Below are 15620 nucleotides of genomic sequence, written 5' to 3' on the forward strand. Positions count from 1 at the left end.
GGTTCCCCTAAATTCAATTACCAGGCCCTTCAGGTCTGACATGGATATTAAGGGGAACCCCGTGTCAAATGAAAAAAAATTGACGTGGGGGTCCCCCTAAATATCCATACCAGACCCTTCAGGTCTGCTATGGATATTAAGGGGAACCCCGCATCAAATTAAAAAAAAAATTGATGTGGGGGTCCCCCTAAAAATCCATATCAGACCCTTTATCCGAGCACGCAACCTGGCAGGCCGCAGGAAAAGAGGGGGGACGAGAGAGCGGCCTCCCCTCCCTCCTGATCCGTACCAGGCCACATACCCTCAACATTGGGAGGATGCTTTGGGGGTCTGTGATCCCTCAAAGCACCTTGTCCCCATGTTGATGAGGACAAGGGCCTCATCCTCACAACCCTGGCTGGTGGTTGTGAGGGGCCTGCGGGCGGGGGGCTTATCAGAATCTGGAAGCCCCCTTTAACAAGGGGACCCCCAGATCCCGGCCCCCCCCGTTTGAAATAGTAAGGGGGTACAAAAGTACCCCTACCATTTTGACAAAGAAAGTGTAAAAATGGTTAAATAAGACCAACACACTTTTGAAAAATTCCTTTATTAAAAATAAAAAAAAGATTCCAGCGTTGCTAATCCACTCTTGCTATCCAGCGACGAATCTCCAGGGTCCAGCGATGGATGATCGTATCCAGCGACGGGGGATCTCTCAGTCCAGCGCTGTCCATACATCCGTCTTCTGTCTCCACTGCGGAGACACTTCGGAGATCCCAGCGCTGACGTTTCTTATATAAGTGTGTTTGTCTTATTTAACCATTTTTACACTTTCTTTGTGAAATGGTAGGTGTACTTTTGTACCCCCTTACCATTTCAAACAGGGGGGGGCCGGGATCTGGGGGTCCCCTTGTTAAAGGGGGCTTCCAGATTCTGATAAGCCCCCCGCCTGCAGGCCCCTCACAACCACCAGCCAGGGTTGTGAGGATGAGGCCCTTGTCCTCATCAACATGGGGACAAGGTGCTTTGAGGGGTCACAGACCCCCAAAGCATCCTCCCAATGTTGAGGGTATGTGGCCTGGTACGGTTCAGGAGGGAAGGGGCTACTCTCTCGTCCCCCCCTCTTTTCCTGCGGCCTGCTAGGTTGCGTGCTCGGATAAAGGGTCTGGTATGGATTTTTAGGGGGACCCCTACGTCAAATTTTTTTTTAATATGATGCGGGGTTCCCCTTAATATCCATATCAGACCTGAAGGGTCTGGTATGAATATTTAGGGGGACCCCCACGTCAATTTTTTTTTTTAATTTGACACGGGGTTCCCCTTAATATCAATGTCAGACCTGAAGGGCCTGGTAATTGAATTTAGGGGAACCCCCACGCTTTTATTTATTTTTTTATCAATGAATGAATGAATTGCCGGCTAATACAGAGAACACTCATTGAGTGTTCTCTGTATTACGGGGAGCCGACAATTTAGCCGCAAGTGATTTTAAAAGACTTTTTTTCCTGCACAAATGACACTTTGTGCAGGGACAGTTCTAAGCAACAGAAACATGCGCCCCTTCACAGGCATACTATAGATACCCCCCAGCTACGAAATTTACAGGAATATTACACTTTTATTGTTTCACTTTAATCATTATTAAAATCACTGCTCCTGAAAAAACGGCCGTTTTTAAAACTTTTTTTTGCATTGATCCATGTCCCCTGGGGCAGGACCCGGGTCCCCAAACACTTTTTAGGACAGTAACCTGCATATTACCCTTTAAAATTAGCACTTTAGATTTCTCCCATAGACTTGTATAGGGTGTTCCGGCTTTTGGAATTTGCTGCGAACAGCCCAAATTGTTCACTGTTCGCTGAACAGGCGAACAGGCAATGTTCGAGTCGAACATGAGTTCGACTCGAACTCGAAGCTCATCCCTATTGGGAGCCCTGGCACCTGGTCCATCGTTGGGAAGGGTGGAAGACACTTACATTAAAAAAAAACAATTAAAAACACAGACATTGGAATGAAGTCGATAGTGAGGAAAGGCATCACATGCCTGGGTGCCTGTATACTGCCACCAGGGAGGACATGAAGAAAACAAACAGCCACAGAAGGGTCAAACATATACAGACATTGGGAGCCCCTAGTCATTATAGGGTTAATAATTCCCAGCCATAAGGAAACCTCTCCACATAAATAGGTAAATCCTATCCAGCCAACACAGACCCATAGGAAATGAAAGAGTTAATTGCATTCAGCCATTAGGGAGGGGTTAGTCATAGAAGGGTTAATAATATTCAGACCACCTGGGAGACATCAGTCATGAAAGGGTTAATGGTATTCAGCCTCCAGAGAGTTGACAGTCATGGAAGGGTTAATGTCATCCAGCCACTTGGGAGACATTTGTCATAAAACAGTAGACTCGTGTTCAGCCACTAAGAAGATGCTGGTCATAAAGGGTTAATCATATGAGAGCCGTTAATTGTGAGAGTATTGATCCTGTCTAGCTACCAGATAATCATCAGTCATGAAAAGGTTAACTGTATTACGCTTTATTGAGCTGCTGGTTATCTTGTCACCAGGCAGCAATTAGCCAAGAAAGGGTTAATTGTATTCAGCCGCTAGGTAGCGGTTATAAATGGAAAGGGTTAATCCCGACCACCGAGGAGCTGCAAGTCATGAAAGGGTTAACTCTGTCCAGACAGCAGAGATCTGCCCCCAACGTTCCTGTACATTCAGGAATCATCTAAAGTTGATGACGGTGTCTCAGGTCAGTGCTGATTGGCTGATGCTTCCAGGAAGTCTCTGGAAGGTCCCAGCTGCTTCCTAAGGACTGTGCGTGATTGGTCAGGAACTTTCTCACAGCTGAGCCAGCGAGTATAAATAGAGCTGAGCTGCACAGAGAGAGGCAGATAGTAAAACTCCCAGAGAGAAGACAGAGCTCAGCTCATAGAGGAGAACACAACTCCGTTCTCCATACAGCACAGAGGAGACGTATCTTCTGACACAGCAGAGGAGAACCAGCTTTATCTACTGACCCCAAGAAGATATAATATAGAGATCTACACATCCACCAGCAAGAAGATGGCGCCCAAAGACGTTGCAATTGGCATTGATCTTGGCACGACCTATTCCTGCGTTGGCGTCTTCCAGCATGGCAAGGTGGAGATCATCGCCAATGACCAGGGCAACCGCACCACCCCGAGCTATGTGGCCTTCACCGACACAGAGAGGCTGATCGGAGATGCAGCCAAGAACCAGGTGGCCATGAACCCACAGAACACAGTCTTTGATGCTAAGAGACTGATTGGCAGGAAGTTTGATGACCACGTGGTGCAGTCTGACATGAAGCACTGGCCATTCCAGGTGGTGAGTGACTGTGGGAAGCCCAAAGTGAAGGTGGAGTACAAAGGAGAAGAGAAGACCTTCACTCCTGAGGAAATTTCCTCCATGGTCTTGTTGAAGATGAAGGAAACAGCTGAGGCGTACCTGGGTCATCCTGTGAGAAACGCTGTGATCACCGTGCCAGCCTATTTCAATGACTCCCAGCGCCAAGCCACTAAAGATGCCGGGGTCATCGCTGGTTTAAATGTACTGAGAATCATTAATGAGCCCACAGCTGCTGCCATTGCTTATGGCTTGGATAAAGGAAGCCGAGGTGAACGCAACATCCTGATCTTTGACCTGGGAGGTGGCACATTTGACGTCTCCATCCTCACTATTGATGAAGGGGTCTTTGAGGTGAAGGCTACAGCAGGTGACACCCATCTGGGTGGAGAAGACTTTGACAACCGAATGGTGAACCACTTTGTGGAAGAATTTAAGCGCAAGCACAAGAAAGACATCAGCCAGAATAAGAGAGCTCTGAGGAGGCTCAGAACAGCTTGCGAGAGAGCCAAGCGCACCCTGTCCTCCAGCACCCAGGCCAGCATTGAGATTGACTCTTTGTATGAGGGCATTGACTTCTACACTTCCATCACCAGGGCTCGCTTTGAGGAACTTTGTTCAGATCTCTTCAGGGGAACCCTTGACCCAGTTGAGAAGGCCCTTCGAGATGCCAAGCTGGGCAAGTCTCAGATTAATGACATTGTTCTGGTTGGAGGCTCTACACGTATTCCCAAGGTGCAGAAACTCCTTCAAGACTTCTTCAATGGGAAGGAGCTAAACAAGAGCATCAACCCTGATGAAGCTGTCGCCTATGGAGCCGCTGTACAAGCTGCCATCCTGACTGGTGACAAGTCTGAGAAGGTCCAGGATCTGCTCCTGCTGGATGTGGCCCCTCTCTCTCTTGGTCTAGAAACAGCCGGAGGGGTGATGACTGTACTCATCAAACGCAACACCACCATCCCCACCAAGCAGACACAGATCTTCAGCACCTACTCTGACAACCAGCCAGGTGTCCTCATCCAGGTCTTTGAGGGTGAGAGAGCAATGACAAAAGACAACAACCTCCTGGGGAAGTTTGAACTGACTGGCATTCCTCCAGCTCCACGTGGAGTGCCACAAATTGAAGTAACCTTTGACATTGATGCCAACGGAATCCTCAATGTGTCTGCTTTGGACAAAAGCTCAGGAAAGCAGAACAAAATCACCATCACCAATGACAAGGGCAGACTGAGCAAAGAGGAAATAGAGAAGATGGTGCAGGAGGCAGAAAGGTACAAGGCGGACGATGATATTCAGAGGGAGAGGGTTGCTGCTAAGAACTCTCTGGAGTCCTATGTCTTCAATCTGAAGAGCACAGTGGAGGATGACAATATCAAGGACAAAATGAGTGCATCAGATAAGAAGGCCATTGTGGATAAGTGTAATGAGGTCCTGTCATGGCTGGACAAGAACCAGCTGGCTGAGAAAGAGGAGTACCTCCACCAGCAGAAGGAGCTGGAGAGGGTATGTAACCCTATCATCTCCAGATTGTACCAAGGGGCAGCAGGCGGTGGGATGCCAGGAGCCAGCTGCAGTACTCAGGCCAGACAGGGCTGCAACCCCGGACCTACCATTGAAGAGGTGGATTAAAGACTGTATGGTGCTTACTCCAAAGGAATTTGTATGTGAACTTTGGGACTGAACACATTTTGGCAGGTTGGATAAAAAAATCTGTATCACATTTACACTTCAAGGAAATGTATGTGAACTTTGAGACTGACTGAGCAGCACTGAAGATTGGGAGTAAAAACTGAAAAATGCATATAAATCACTACAATTACTCACAAAGGACTTGTCAGGGATTCGGGTAAATGAGCAGGACTCATTGGGATGAAAATATTATTTTAGCTATTTCATTTATTTATTCAGGTGCTAATTTGTGATGTGAAAAATGAAATGATGGCACGTTATATGTATACATGATTGTGATGGGTGTTATATACTTTTGTTAAAGTGCTTTTTTTATTTTAATAAAAAGATAATGTTTTATAAATAATTGCGTCTCTGAAATTTACAATTTAAATCAATGGAGAAACCCAATGAAGATCCCTTAAAGTGTTAGATTTATTTATGTATATATTTATTCATTTTATTTATTTATTTATTATAGGAACTTATATAGTGCTGACAATTTACGCAGAGCTTTCATAATATTAAATACTACAGAATATGTGTTAAAGATATAATAACAGGAATCTAAAGCTGAACCAGGGGCTGATAGAAAAGTTATTGTAGCTGTATTCATTAATATTCTGGGTCCTCTCAGAATCCTCTCTCTTTGTTTTCACGACCTGTTTCCTGATTGGCTGGGATGAGAATCAGTGTTACAATAGCGAATATTCATTCGCTATTGTCACACAACTGGGTGGGTTTGAGGCTCTCGCCCCTTTTGTTTAAGCCTATTAGAGCCTCTGGCTCTAATCACGTACTTCAAAAGAAAAAACACCCTCCCATTGGAATCCATGCATCCAGCGCCCTATATATAGATTAGGGGCTGGGCTCATGGATAGGGTAGGCGGCGCCCGTGTACCCCTAATGGATGGGCCACTGCCCTACACCTATAGCTTGTAGCACCCTATACCTAATACCTAAAAAATAAAAACCCAGCGGTAATTAAATACAACTAAAATAAAGCTCTATTTGCGTGAAAAAAATGATAAAAACTTTATATGTATACAGTGTTGCATGACCGTGTCCACTGCTCTACTGACACCATCCACTGCCCTATTGACATCATCCACAGCTCTACTGACACTATCTTCTGCCCTACTGACACCATCTTCTGCCCTACTGACACCATCTACTGCTCTACTGACACCGTCCACTACTCTACTGACATAATCCACTGTTCTACTGACACCGTCCACTGCCCTACTGACACCGTCCACTGCTCTACTGACATCATCCCCTGCTCTACTGACACCATCCTCTGCCCTACTGACACCATCCTCTGCTCTACTGACACATCCACTACTCTACTGACACCGTCCACTGCTCCACTGACAACGTCCACTGCCCTACTGACGCCAGCCACTGCGCTACTGATACCGCCCACTACTCTACTGACACCATCCCCTGCTCTACTGACACCGTCCCCTGCTCTACTGACAGCATCCTCTGTCCTACTGACAGCATCCTCTGTCCTACTGACACCGTCCACTGTTCTACTGACATCATCCACTCCCCTACTGACACCATCCACTCCCCTACTGACACCATCCTCTGCTTTACTGACACCATTCACTGCTTTACTGATACCGCCCATTGCTCTACTGACAGCATCCTCTGTCCTACTGACACCGTCCGCTGCCCTACTGACAGGGGCGGACTGGGAATAAAAACCAGCCCTGGAAAAAATTTCATACCAGCCCCACAGCATTATTACTCCAGCCCAACAACATAACATCATTATTTTCTTGTTCATGAAAGGGAAAACCATACATTTTAAAGCACATTTGATGAAGAGAGTATTATATATAGATATGGTTCTTGATTGTAGGTTATTGGCGCTACCTCCAACCAATTAGTGTCATTAACACTCTTTGCTTCCTCAAACCTTTTATGTCTATCACCTTAACGTGTCCCCAGGGGCTGCGTGAATTAAACCCGTGTTCCCTATTTTGTCTCAGCAACACCCCATTTATCCAACAACTCAAACTCAAGCCAAAAAGTGATTACACACCACTTTGTATCACCTCTACTAAGTGAGCTAATACCACTTATTTTACATATAGTTTCATTAATATTTAAGAAATTCGGATCAAAAGATATAGATATAAATACGAAAATAAAAAATGATTAATAAAACCTCTACCGTAGAAAAAACCTAACCACAAGCAAAAACAAAAAAAGGCAAAAAAACTGAAAAAAACCCAGAAAAAAACTTAGTGTTACACAGTGCAAAAACCCTTTCTAATTGGGAAAAAAACTGCCTCCAATTTTCATACAAATTATTTGTGCTAATTATTAGATACACCAGATCTCCCTACATTGGTAAATGTGAAAGGAGGAAGCGAGAGATTTCCTCATACATTGGTATCCAAAATAAAAACAATAAACAAAATTCAAAGAGACAAAAAATGTGAAAAGTCCAATTGCATCCGGTGATATATACACCAATCCAAAGGCATGTGAAAATGTGAAAGGGTCAAATGAGACCAGTATATATAAGAAATAAACAGTATATATATCATAAAAATATTTCAGTCCACAGTGAGTCTTCTATAACAGTATCAATGTGCAATTGCGCCTCTTCAGAATACAGGAAAGGTGACTTTCGTGAGAGTGCCTGCGCTTTATTAGTGACTTTCGTGCTTGTTCCCCCTCAAGGATCCCCACTCACCAGATCCATTCACCCCCTAGGGGGTTACACGCCTATAATCTGTATCCTGTTTATCCGAAGATTCCACCATCCAGTTGTGTCTTCAACGGGTCCTTCTCAAGGTCTTTTAAAGATCGCTGCTGAGGACGTCTCTGACGAAACGCGTACAGCGTCATTACGCACACACGTCACTTCCGGTGCGCCAGACCCGCTGGAACGCAGCCTGGAACGCACGCCGCGCGTTCAGGGGAATTGTTCTGCGGCGGACCGGCTAGTTGAGTACTTGGGCTGAAGATAGTGGAAACTAGCCCAATAACTTTTCAATTCTTTTAAACATTAATGGTCCTTTCTTTTTATGTTGGTTTTTTCACCTACGCAGCCCCATTCTTAACCTAATTAAGCCTGGCAAACGGCCCCCTGAGGAGACCACCATTTAACCCCACTTTAGCAAGGGGACTGTAATACTGGGGGAATAGGGCTTTTTTGGGACTAAGTGCAGTTACTCTGCAGACATATGGAAAGGGCTGTAGGTGATTCTGATTTTTACCTTTATTTTTTATTTTTATAACTTGTGGATTTTTGGTACATAAATATTTTTTGCACTCCGGAATCAGTGCTTTATATTTATTTTATGTCTTGCATTTTTTCTTTTTTCTTTTTACTTTTTATATTTTAAAGATATATTGTTTCTTCTGTTTTTGCTGAAAAGGGTTGTTACATTTTTGTGAGCCGTATAACATAATTTATACACGGTGTATGCTGATGCATGGTTTGTTAGACTGCATCTTGCATAAAAAAAACCTTTTCTTGCATAGAGCGTTGTATAAAGTTTTTTTGTAATAAAGTATTTTTAAGTGGATACTAGCCTCCTACTATTTCTACATAACTAAAAATACCTGCTTTAAAGAAGAATATCAGACTGTTCTCCCCTCTTCCCCAATTATAATCAAAAATACTACACCATGAGGGAATTTTCTTTTATTTGAGGAATCACTAGTGGATATAAGGACTTATCTGCATCTCTTTAAAAGACCTTGAGAAGGACCCGTTGAAGACACAACTGGATGGTGGAATCTTCGGATAAACAGGATACAGATTATAGGCGTGTAACCCCCTAGGGGGTGAATGGATCTGGTGAGTGGGGATCCTTGAGGGGGAACAAGCACGAAAGTCACTAATAAAGCGCAGGCACTCTCACGAAAGTCACCTTTCCTGTATTCTGAAGAGGCGCAATTGCACATTGATACTGTTATAGAAGACTCACTGTGGACTGAAATATTTTTATGATATATATACTGTTTATTTCTTATATATACTGGTCTCATTTGACCCTTTCACATTTTCACATGCCTTTGGATTGGTGTATATATCACCGGATGCAATTGGACTTTTCACATTTTTTGTCTCTTTGAATTTTGTTTATTGTTTTTATTTTGGATACCAATGTATGAGGAAATCTCTCGCTTCCTCCTTTCACATTTACCAATGTAGGGAGATCTGGTGTATCTAATAATTAGCACAAATAATTTGTATGAAAATTGGAGGCAGTTTTTTTCCCAATTAGAAAGGGTTTTTGCACTGTGTAACACTAAGTTTTTTTCTGGGTTTTTTTCAGTTTTTTTGCCTTTTTTTGTTTTTGCTTGTGGTTAGGTTTTTTCTACGGTAGAGGTTTTATTAATCATTTTTTATTTTCGTATTTATATCTATATCTTTTGATCCGAATTTCTTAAATATTAATTAAACTATATGTAAAATAAGTGGTATTAGCTCACTTAGTAGAGGTGATACAAAGTGGTGTGTAATCACTTTTTGGCTTGAGTTTGAGGTGTTGGATAAATGGGGTGTTGCTGAGACAAAATAGGGAACACGGGTTTAATTCACGCAGCCCCTGGGGACACGTTAAGGTGATAGACATAAAAGGTTTGAGGAAGCAAAGAGTGTTAATGACACTAATTGGTTGGAGGTAGCACCAATAACCTACAATCAAGAACCATTCCATTAATGCAGGTTGTTTAGTGCAGCCTTTGCATATTAGGGTGGCAGCAACCTCATAAAACGAAGAGAACTTCTATTAAACCTTTTAAACTAATAGGATAAAAATTAGACAGAGGAATTGTAACCAATAAAAAATCATATAAAATACAAGGTTACAGGTATAAATTAACACCTATACATACTCCTGCTGATCAAGACCCATCCCATAAGCGCGGCTTCACTTGTATAATTATTATATATAGATATGAAATCACATAGGGTTTTATATATATGCATATATATATATATATATATATATATATATATATATATATATATTCAAATTCCAGACACCCTCAGAGACTGCAGACATGATACAGGAAATGGTCAGAGACTGCAGACATGATACAATAGCTCAATGCAGCCTCAGCAGTGCCCATGAAATGCAGCCTCACTGTGCCCAATAATGCGGCCTCACTGTGCCCACCAATGCGGCGTTACTGTGTCCATCAAATGCAGCTTTACTGTGCCGTGAATGCAGTCTCACTGTGCCCATCATTGCAGCCCCTCCTGTGCCCCATGTCCCAGTCTGCAGTCCCTGTCTGAGGGAAGGTGTGTTGTTGATACTTGGTACGGTACCTTGCATCCCAGCAGGATATCCATTACGGCCAGCAGCAGGCAGGGTCTGTTCTCGTTTCGGATGGGGACGGTGCTCCTTCCATAGGATCTGTTTGCTGTGAGATGGAGTGGTCCCTGGCCACCTGCACCTTCAGCCATCCTCAAAGAGAGAGAACTGGGGGGAGTGGAGAGCACTGGGGGGGGGAGAGGAGAGCACTGAGGGGGAGAACAGGGGGGAGAGCACTGGGGGGGGGGAGAACAGGTGGGAGAGCACTGGGGTGAGTGAAGTGCACTGAGGGGGAAGAACAGGGGGGAAAGCACTTGGGGGGAAGAACAGGGGGGAGAGCACTGGGGGGGGGGGGAGAGCACTGGGGGGGAAGAACAGGGGGGAGAGTGCAGAGCACTGGGGGGAACAGGGGGGGAGGGCACTGGGGGAGAGCACTGGGGGGTAGAACAGGGGGGGAGAGCTCTGGGGGGGAACAGGGGGGAGAGCACTGGGGGGGAATAGGGGGGAGAGCACTGGGGGGAGAGCACAGGGAGGAGTGGAGTACAATGGGGGGAACAGGGGGGAGAGCACTGGGGGGAGAGCACTGAGAGGAGTGGAGAGCAATGGGGGGGAGAGCACTGTGGGGGACAGGGGGGAGAGCACTGGGGGGGAAGAACAGGGGGGAGAGCACTGGGAGGGAGAACAGGGGGGAGAGCACTGGGAGGGAGAACAGGGGGGAGAGCACTGGGGGGGAGAACAGGGGGAGAGATCACTAGGGGAGGGGAGAGCACTGGGGGGGAGAGCACTGGGGGGGAGAGCAGGGGGGAGAGCACTGGGGGGAGGGGAGAGAACTGGGATGGTGGCTATAGAAGGATGGGGAGAGCTGGAGAGCGGGTATCTGGGAAGTAATTTGAATCAAACTCACCATCTACCTGCGCATAGACGCACACAAATTTGCCATGGATCGGCGCTCCGGCGCATGCACATTCGCAGCCCTACTGAGAGGCGTGCGCGAGTGCGCTCAAGCACACGCATAACGTGAATTCCCTGACCAGCCTATAAAAGGATCCTTAGCACACAGACAAGTTGCTGGTTTGTCTCAGCTCACCTGTGTTTCCCTGCTTCCTGTTCCTGTTTGCCACTTCCTGTTTTGACCCGGATTGCCTGAAGACTATGCTGATTCTCTCCTGACCTGACCCCTGGCTTATTTAAACGGACTTCCTACTCTTAACCTTGCTGCGCACTGGACTGATCTCCTGTGTTTGACCCTCGGCCTGCCTTTGAATTATTCTCTGTCTGCTGCACTTAGCCTTGCTGGCTCCAGGATTGATCACCTGTGTTTGACCCTCGGCCTGCCTCTGGATTATCCTCTGCACTCAGCCTTGCTGGCTCCAGGACTGATTACTGGTGTTTGACCCTCGGCCTGTTTCTGCACTTTCTTTACTTGTTTTACAGACCTGCTGGCTGCTTACCTTCTGGTCCGGTCCATCCTGCACAAGCCTTCCTCCAGACCTTCACTCAAGTCAGGTATCCCGCTGGAGGCTTGTGCCTCTTGGTGCAACCCATTCCCTGTATCACCTTCAGGGGTGGTGTGCGCTGAGTCGCAACAGCCACCGCTCTTTGCATCTTGGCCTCGGTGAGTACCTCTTTGCTGATAGCGGGGGGGGAGCAGCAAGAACAGGGGAGGGGAGAACTGTGGGGGGGGGCAGGAGAGTGTGGTGGTAAAGGAGAACACTGGGGGGGCAGGAGAGTGTGGTGGTGGAGGAGAGCACTGGGGGGGGCAGGAGAGTGTGGTGGTGGAGGAGAGCACGGGGGGCAGGAGAGTGTGGTGGTGGAGGAGAGCACTGGGGGGGGGGCAGCGAGCACAAGGTGAACTGGGGACAGTAAAATAAGTTGGATAGGAGGATCGGCGGGTTGGGGGCTGCAGAGGGCCCCCCTGCCGATTCTATCCAGGCACTGTGGCACACAGGGTGGGCTGTACCTGCAGCATCTCCTTCTGCGGATCACAGAGCTGGCTGGCAGTGGCTCTGTGTTTGGCGGCTGCTCTGTAACATGGCCCCTGCCCCCTCAGACCTGCTCGTGTGATAGGCGGAAAGTTGATTCTATCTACTATCGCACGAGCCGGTCTGAGGGGGCGGTTGCCATGTTACAGAGCGGCCGCCGAACACAGAGCCAGCCAGCGCTGTGATCCGCAGGAGAGAGTGGAGGATGCCGACGCAACTAAAAGCGGCCCCAGGGCAGGCAGCCTACCGGGTAATCTCCCGGTATCCCAGTAGGCCAGTCCGGCCCTTTCTACTGACACAGTCCACTGCTCTACTGATACCATCCACTGCCCTACTGACTGACACTGTCTTCTTTTAAGGTAGTGTAGCGCTGACATCCTTGTCTATTGATGTGGCCCCCGCTGTCTGCTGGGAAACACACGGATCCCAGAGACAGCTGGGACCATCCTTATTGCGCAGCACGACTCGCGCATTTGCAGTAGGGAACCGGGAAGTGAAGCCGCAAGGCAAGGAATTTGTAGTTCCACAGAGGAGGAGCGGAGCAACTGACTCTGAGCAGGCTTGAGGCTTATCTACTCTGGTGCCTCAAGCGGTGTAAATTAGTTATTGGAGCCACACCGGGAGCACCTCAACCTAGTGGATTACATATTACAAAGGAGTGATTTTAGCTATCGAAGAAAGAAGATCACGGACTAAATACTTTAAGTGAGATCTCATTCATAGCTTTTAAAATGGGGGGAGCTCCCAGGTATTAATACAAATATACATATATTGTTTTAAATTGTTCCTATTAAAATATATTGTGCTGTCATCCTATGTTGGGATGACAGCATTATTTCTGTAACCACCTGTTTTGAATATTTTACAGTAAAATATAAGAATATAATCTTGTGCATTTTTTCTGCATTTTTCTACATCTATATCATTATATACAATAGATTTTATTTTTATTTTTCACAAGCTATATTTAATTGTATGAGGCACATCATTATATCACTAATTATTTAAGCTATTTAAACAAACAGCTCCACACCTGCCTCTATTTTCTTCTTTTCATCTTTCTACCCCACTTAGGTGGGAGTAATCAGTAGGGGCAGCAGTTCTTTATATATGTACCATATTTATCGGGGTATAACACACACCCCACGTTTAGGAGGGCATTTTAAGGAAAAAAGTTTTTGAAGGGAAGTTTAAGGAAAAAAAACATACATTTAAATGCCCGCCAATGCAGCCTTGTCCATCATTGAAGAATGATCAGTGTCATTTGCAGCTTGCCCAGCGCTGTTTGCAGCCTTGCAGGGTGTCATTTGCAGCTTGCCAATGTCATTTGCAGCTTGAGACAGACCAAGCGAGCGCCGCCGAAAAAGACCGAGCCGACTGTACTGTGTATTCGGCTTGGCGCCCAGTATGGGCGGGACTGCAAGCGGAGCCGAGCCGAGTACACAGTACAGTCGGCTCGGTCTTTTTCGGCAGCGCTCGCTCCAGAAACAGCAGGGAGGCGGGACTGCGAGCGGAGCTGAGCAGTCGGCTCTGTCTTGTTCGGCGGCGTTCAGTATTTTTCGGCGGCGCTCGGTATTTTCGACTCACAGACAGTGGGGATCGGCGATTTTAAGGGGGAAAAAGTGCGTATTATTCGCTGATAAATATGGTAATTTGATTTTACACATTCATTTAAATTATATTATTTTTTGCTGGTACTTAATAAATCTTCCACTGCGCGGAATCAAACAGTTTTCCTTCTCTCTGCCCTCACGTCACCACTCTTCCACCCTCACAGTCGGGGCACTTCAATGTGGGAGCGATGTGCAGCAGGGAGCAGAGAGATGACATCTTCTCTCACTGCCTGCCCTGCATCTCCACTCTCCTGTCCTCACTAAATGGACCAGTGCTGCCAGCCTGCCACCAATATAGCGACAATGCACATTTAGTGCCACTGACTGGTATGGCAAATGACAAGCCACATCTAGTGGCAGGTGCCATGGAAAGTTACAGTCTGCAAATGGTGGCAGGTGACATGGCAAGTGACAATCTGCAAATGGTGGCAAGTGACAATCTGCAAATGGTGGCAGGTGACGTGGCAAGTGACAATCTGCAAATGGTGGCAAGTGACAATCTGCAAATGGTGGCAGGTGACATGACAAGTGACAATATGCAAATGGTGGCAAGTGACAATCTGCAAATGGTGGCAGGTGATGTGACAAGTGACGTGGCAAATGACAATCTACAAATGGTGGCAGGTGACAATCTGCAAATGGTGGCAGGCAACGTGGCAAGTGACAATCCACATCTAGTGGCAGGTGACAGTGGCAAGTCAAAAAGCTGAATCTGGTGACAGGCGACAGTGACGTGATGCATCTGGTGACAGGCGACGGTGGCAAGTGACATGATGCATCTGGTGACAGGCGGCGGTGGCAAGTGATATGATGCATCTGGTGACAGGCGACAGTGACAAGTGACATGATGCATCTGGTGACAGGCGACGGTGACAAGTGACGTGATGCATCTGGTGACAGGCGACAGTGACAAGTGACATGATGCATCTGGTGACAGGCGACGGTGGCAAGTGACATGATGCATCTGGTGACAGGCGACAGCGACAAGTGACATGATGCATCTGGTGACAGGCGACGGTGACAAGTGACATGATGCATCTGGTGACAGGCGAAGGTGGCAAGTGACATGCATCTGGTGACAGGCGACAGTGACAAGTGACATGATGCATCTGGTGACAGGCGACAGTAAAAAGTGACATGATGCATCTGGTGACAGGCGACGGTGGCAAGTGACACGATGCATCTGGTGACAGGCAACGGTGACAAGTGACATGATGCCTCCGGTGACAGGCGACGGTGACAAGTGACATGATGCATCTGGTGACAGGCGACGGTGGCAAGTGACATGCATCTGGTGACAGGCGACGATGACAAGTGACATGATGCATCTGGTGACAGGTGACAGTGACGTGATGCATCTGGTGACAGACGATGGTGGCAAGAGACATGATGCATCTGGTGACAGGCGATGGTGGCAAGTGATATGATGCATCTGGTGACAGGCGACGGTGACAAGTGACATGATGCATCTGTTGACAGGCGACGGTGACAAGTGACATGATGCATCTGGTGACAGGCGACGGCGCAAGTGACATGCATCTGGTGACAGGCGACGGTGACAAGTGACATGATGCATCTGGTGACAGGCGACAGTGACAAGTGACGTGATGCATCTGGTGACAGGCGACGGTGGCAAGTGATATGATGCATCTGGTGACAGGCGACGGTGACAAGTGACATGCATCTGGTGACAGGCGACGGTGACAAGTGAC

The 15620-nt window shown here is 46.9% G+C and overlaps 1 protein-coding gene across 1 annotated transcript; it reads left to right on the plus strand.

Moving 5' to 3' along the window:
• The first annotated feature begins 2825 nt into the window (after positions 1 to 2825).
• Positions 2826 to 5389, plus strand: LOC143927258 (heat shock 70 kDa protein-like). The gene has a single exon (XM_077451259.1). It carries the CDS (start codon positions 3052 to 3054, stop codon positions 4981 to 4983), a length of 1932 nt encoding a protein of 643 aa, XP_077307385.1. The 5' UTR covers positions 2826 to 3051; the 3' UTR covers positions 4984 to 5389.
• The last annotated feature ends 10231 nt before the right edge of the window (positions 5390 to 15620 follow it).

Source organism: Lithobates pipiens, unplaced genomic scaffold, assembly GCF_037356315.1.
Source record: "Lithobates pipiens isolate NorthernLeopardFrog02 unplaced genomic scaffold, aLitPip1_a1.2 Scaffold_23, whole genome shotgun sequence".
NCBI classification, from domain to species: Eukaryota; Metazoa; Chordata; class Amphibia; order Anura; family Ranidae; genus Lithobates; species Lithobates pipiens.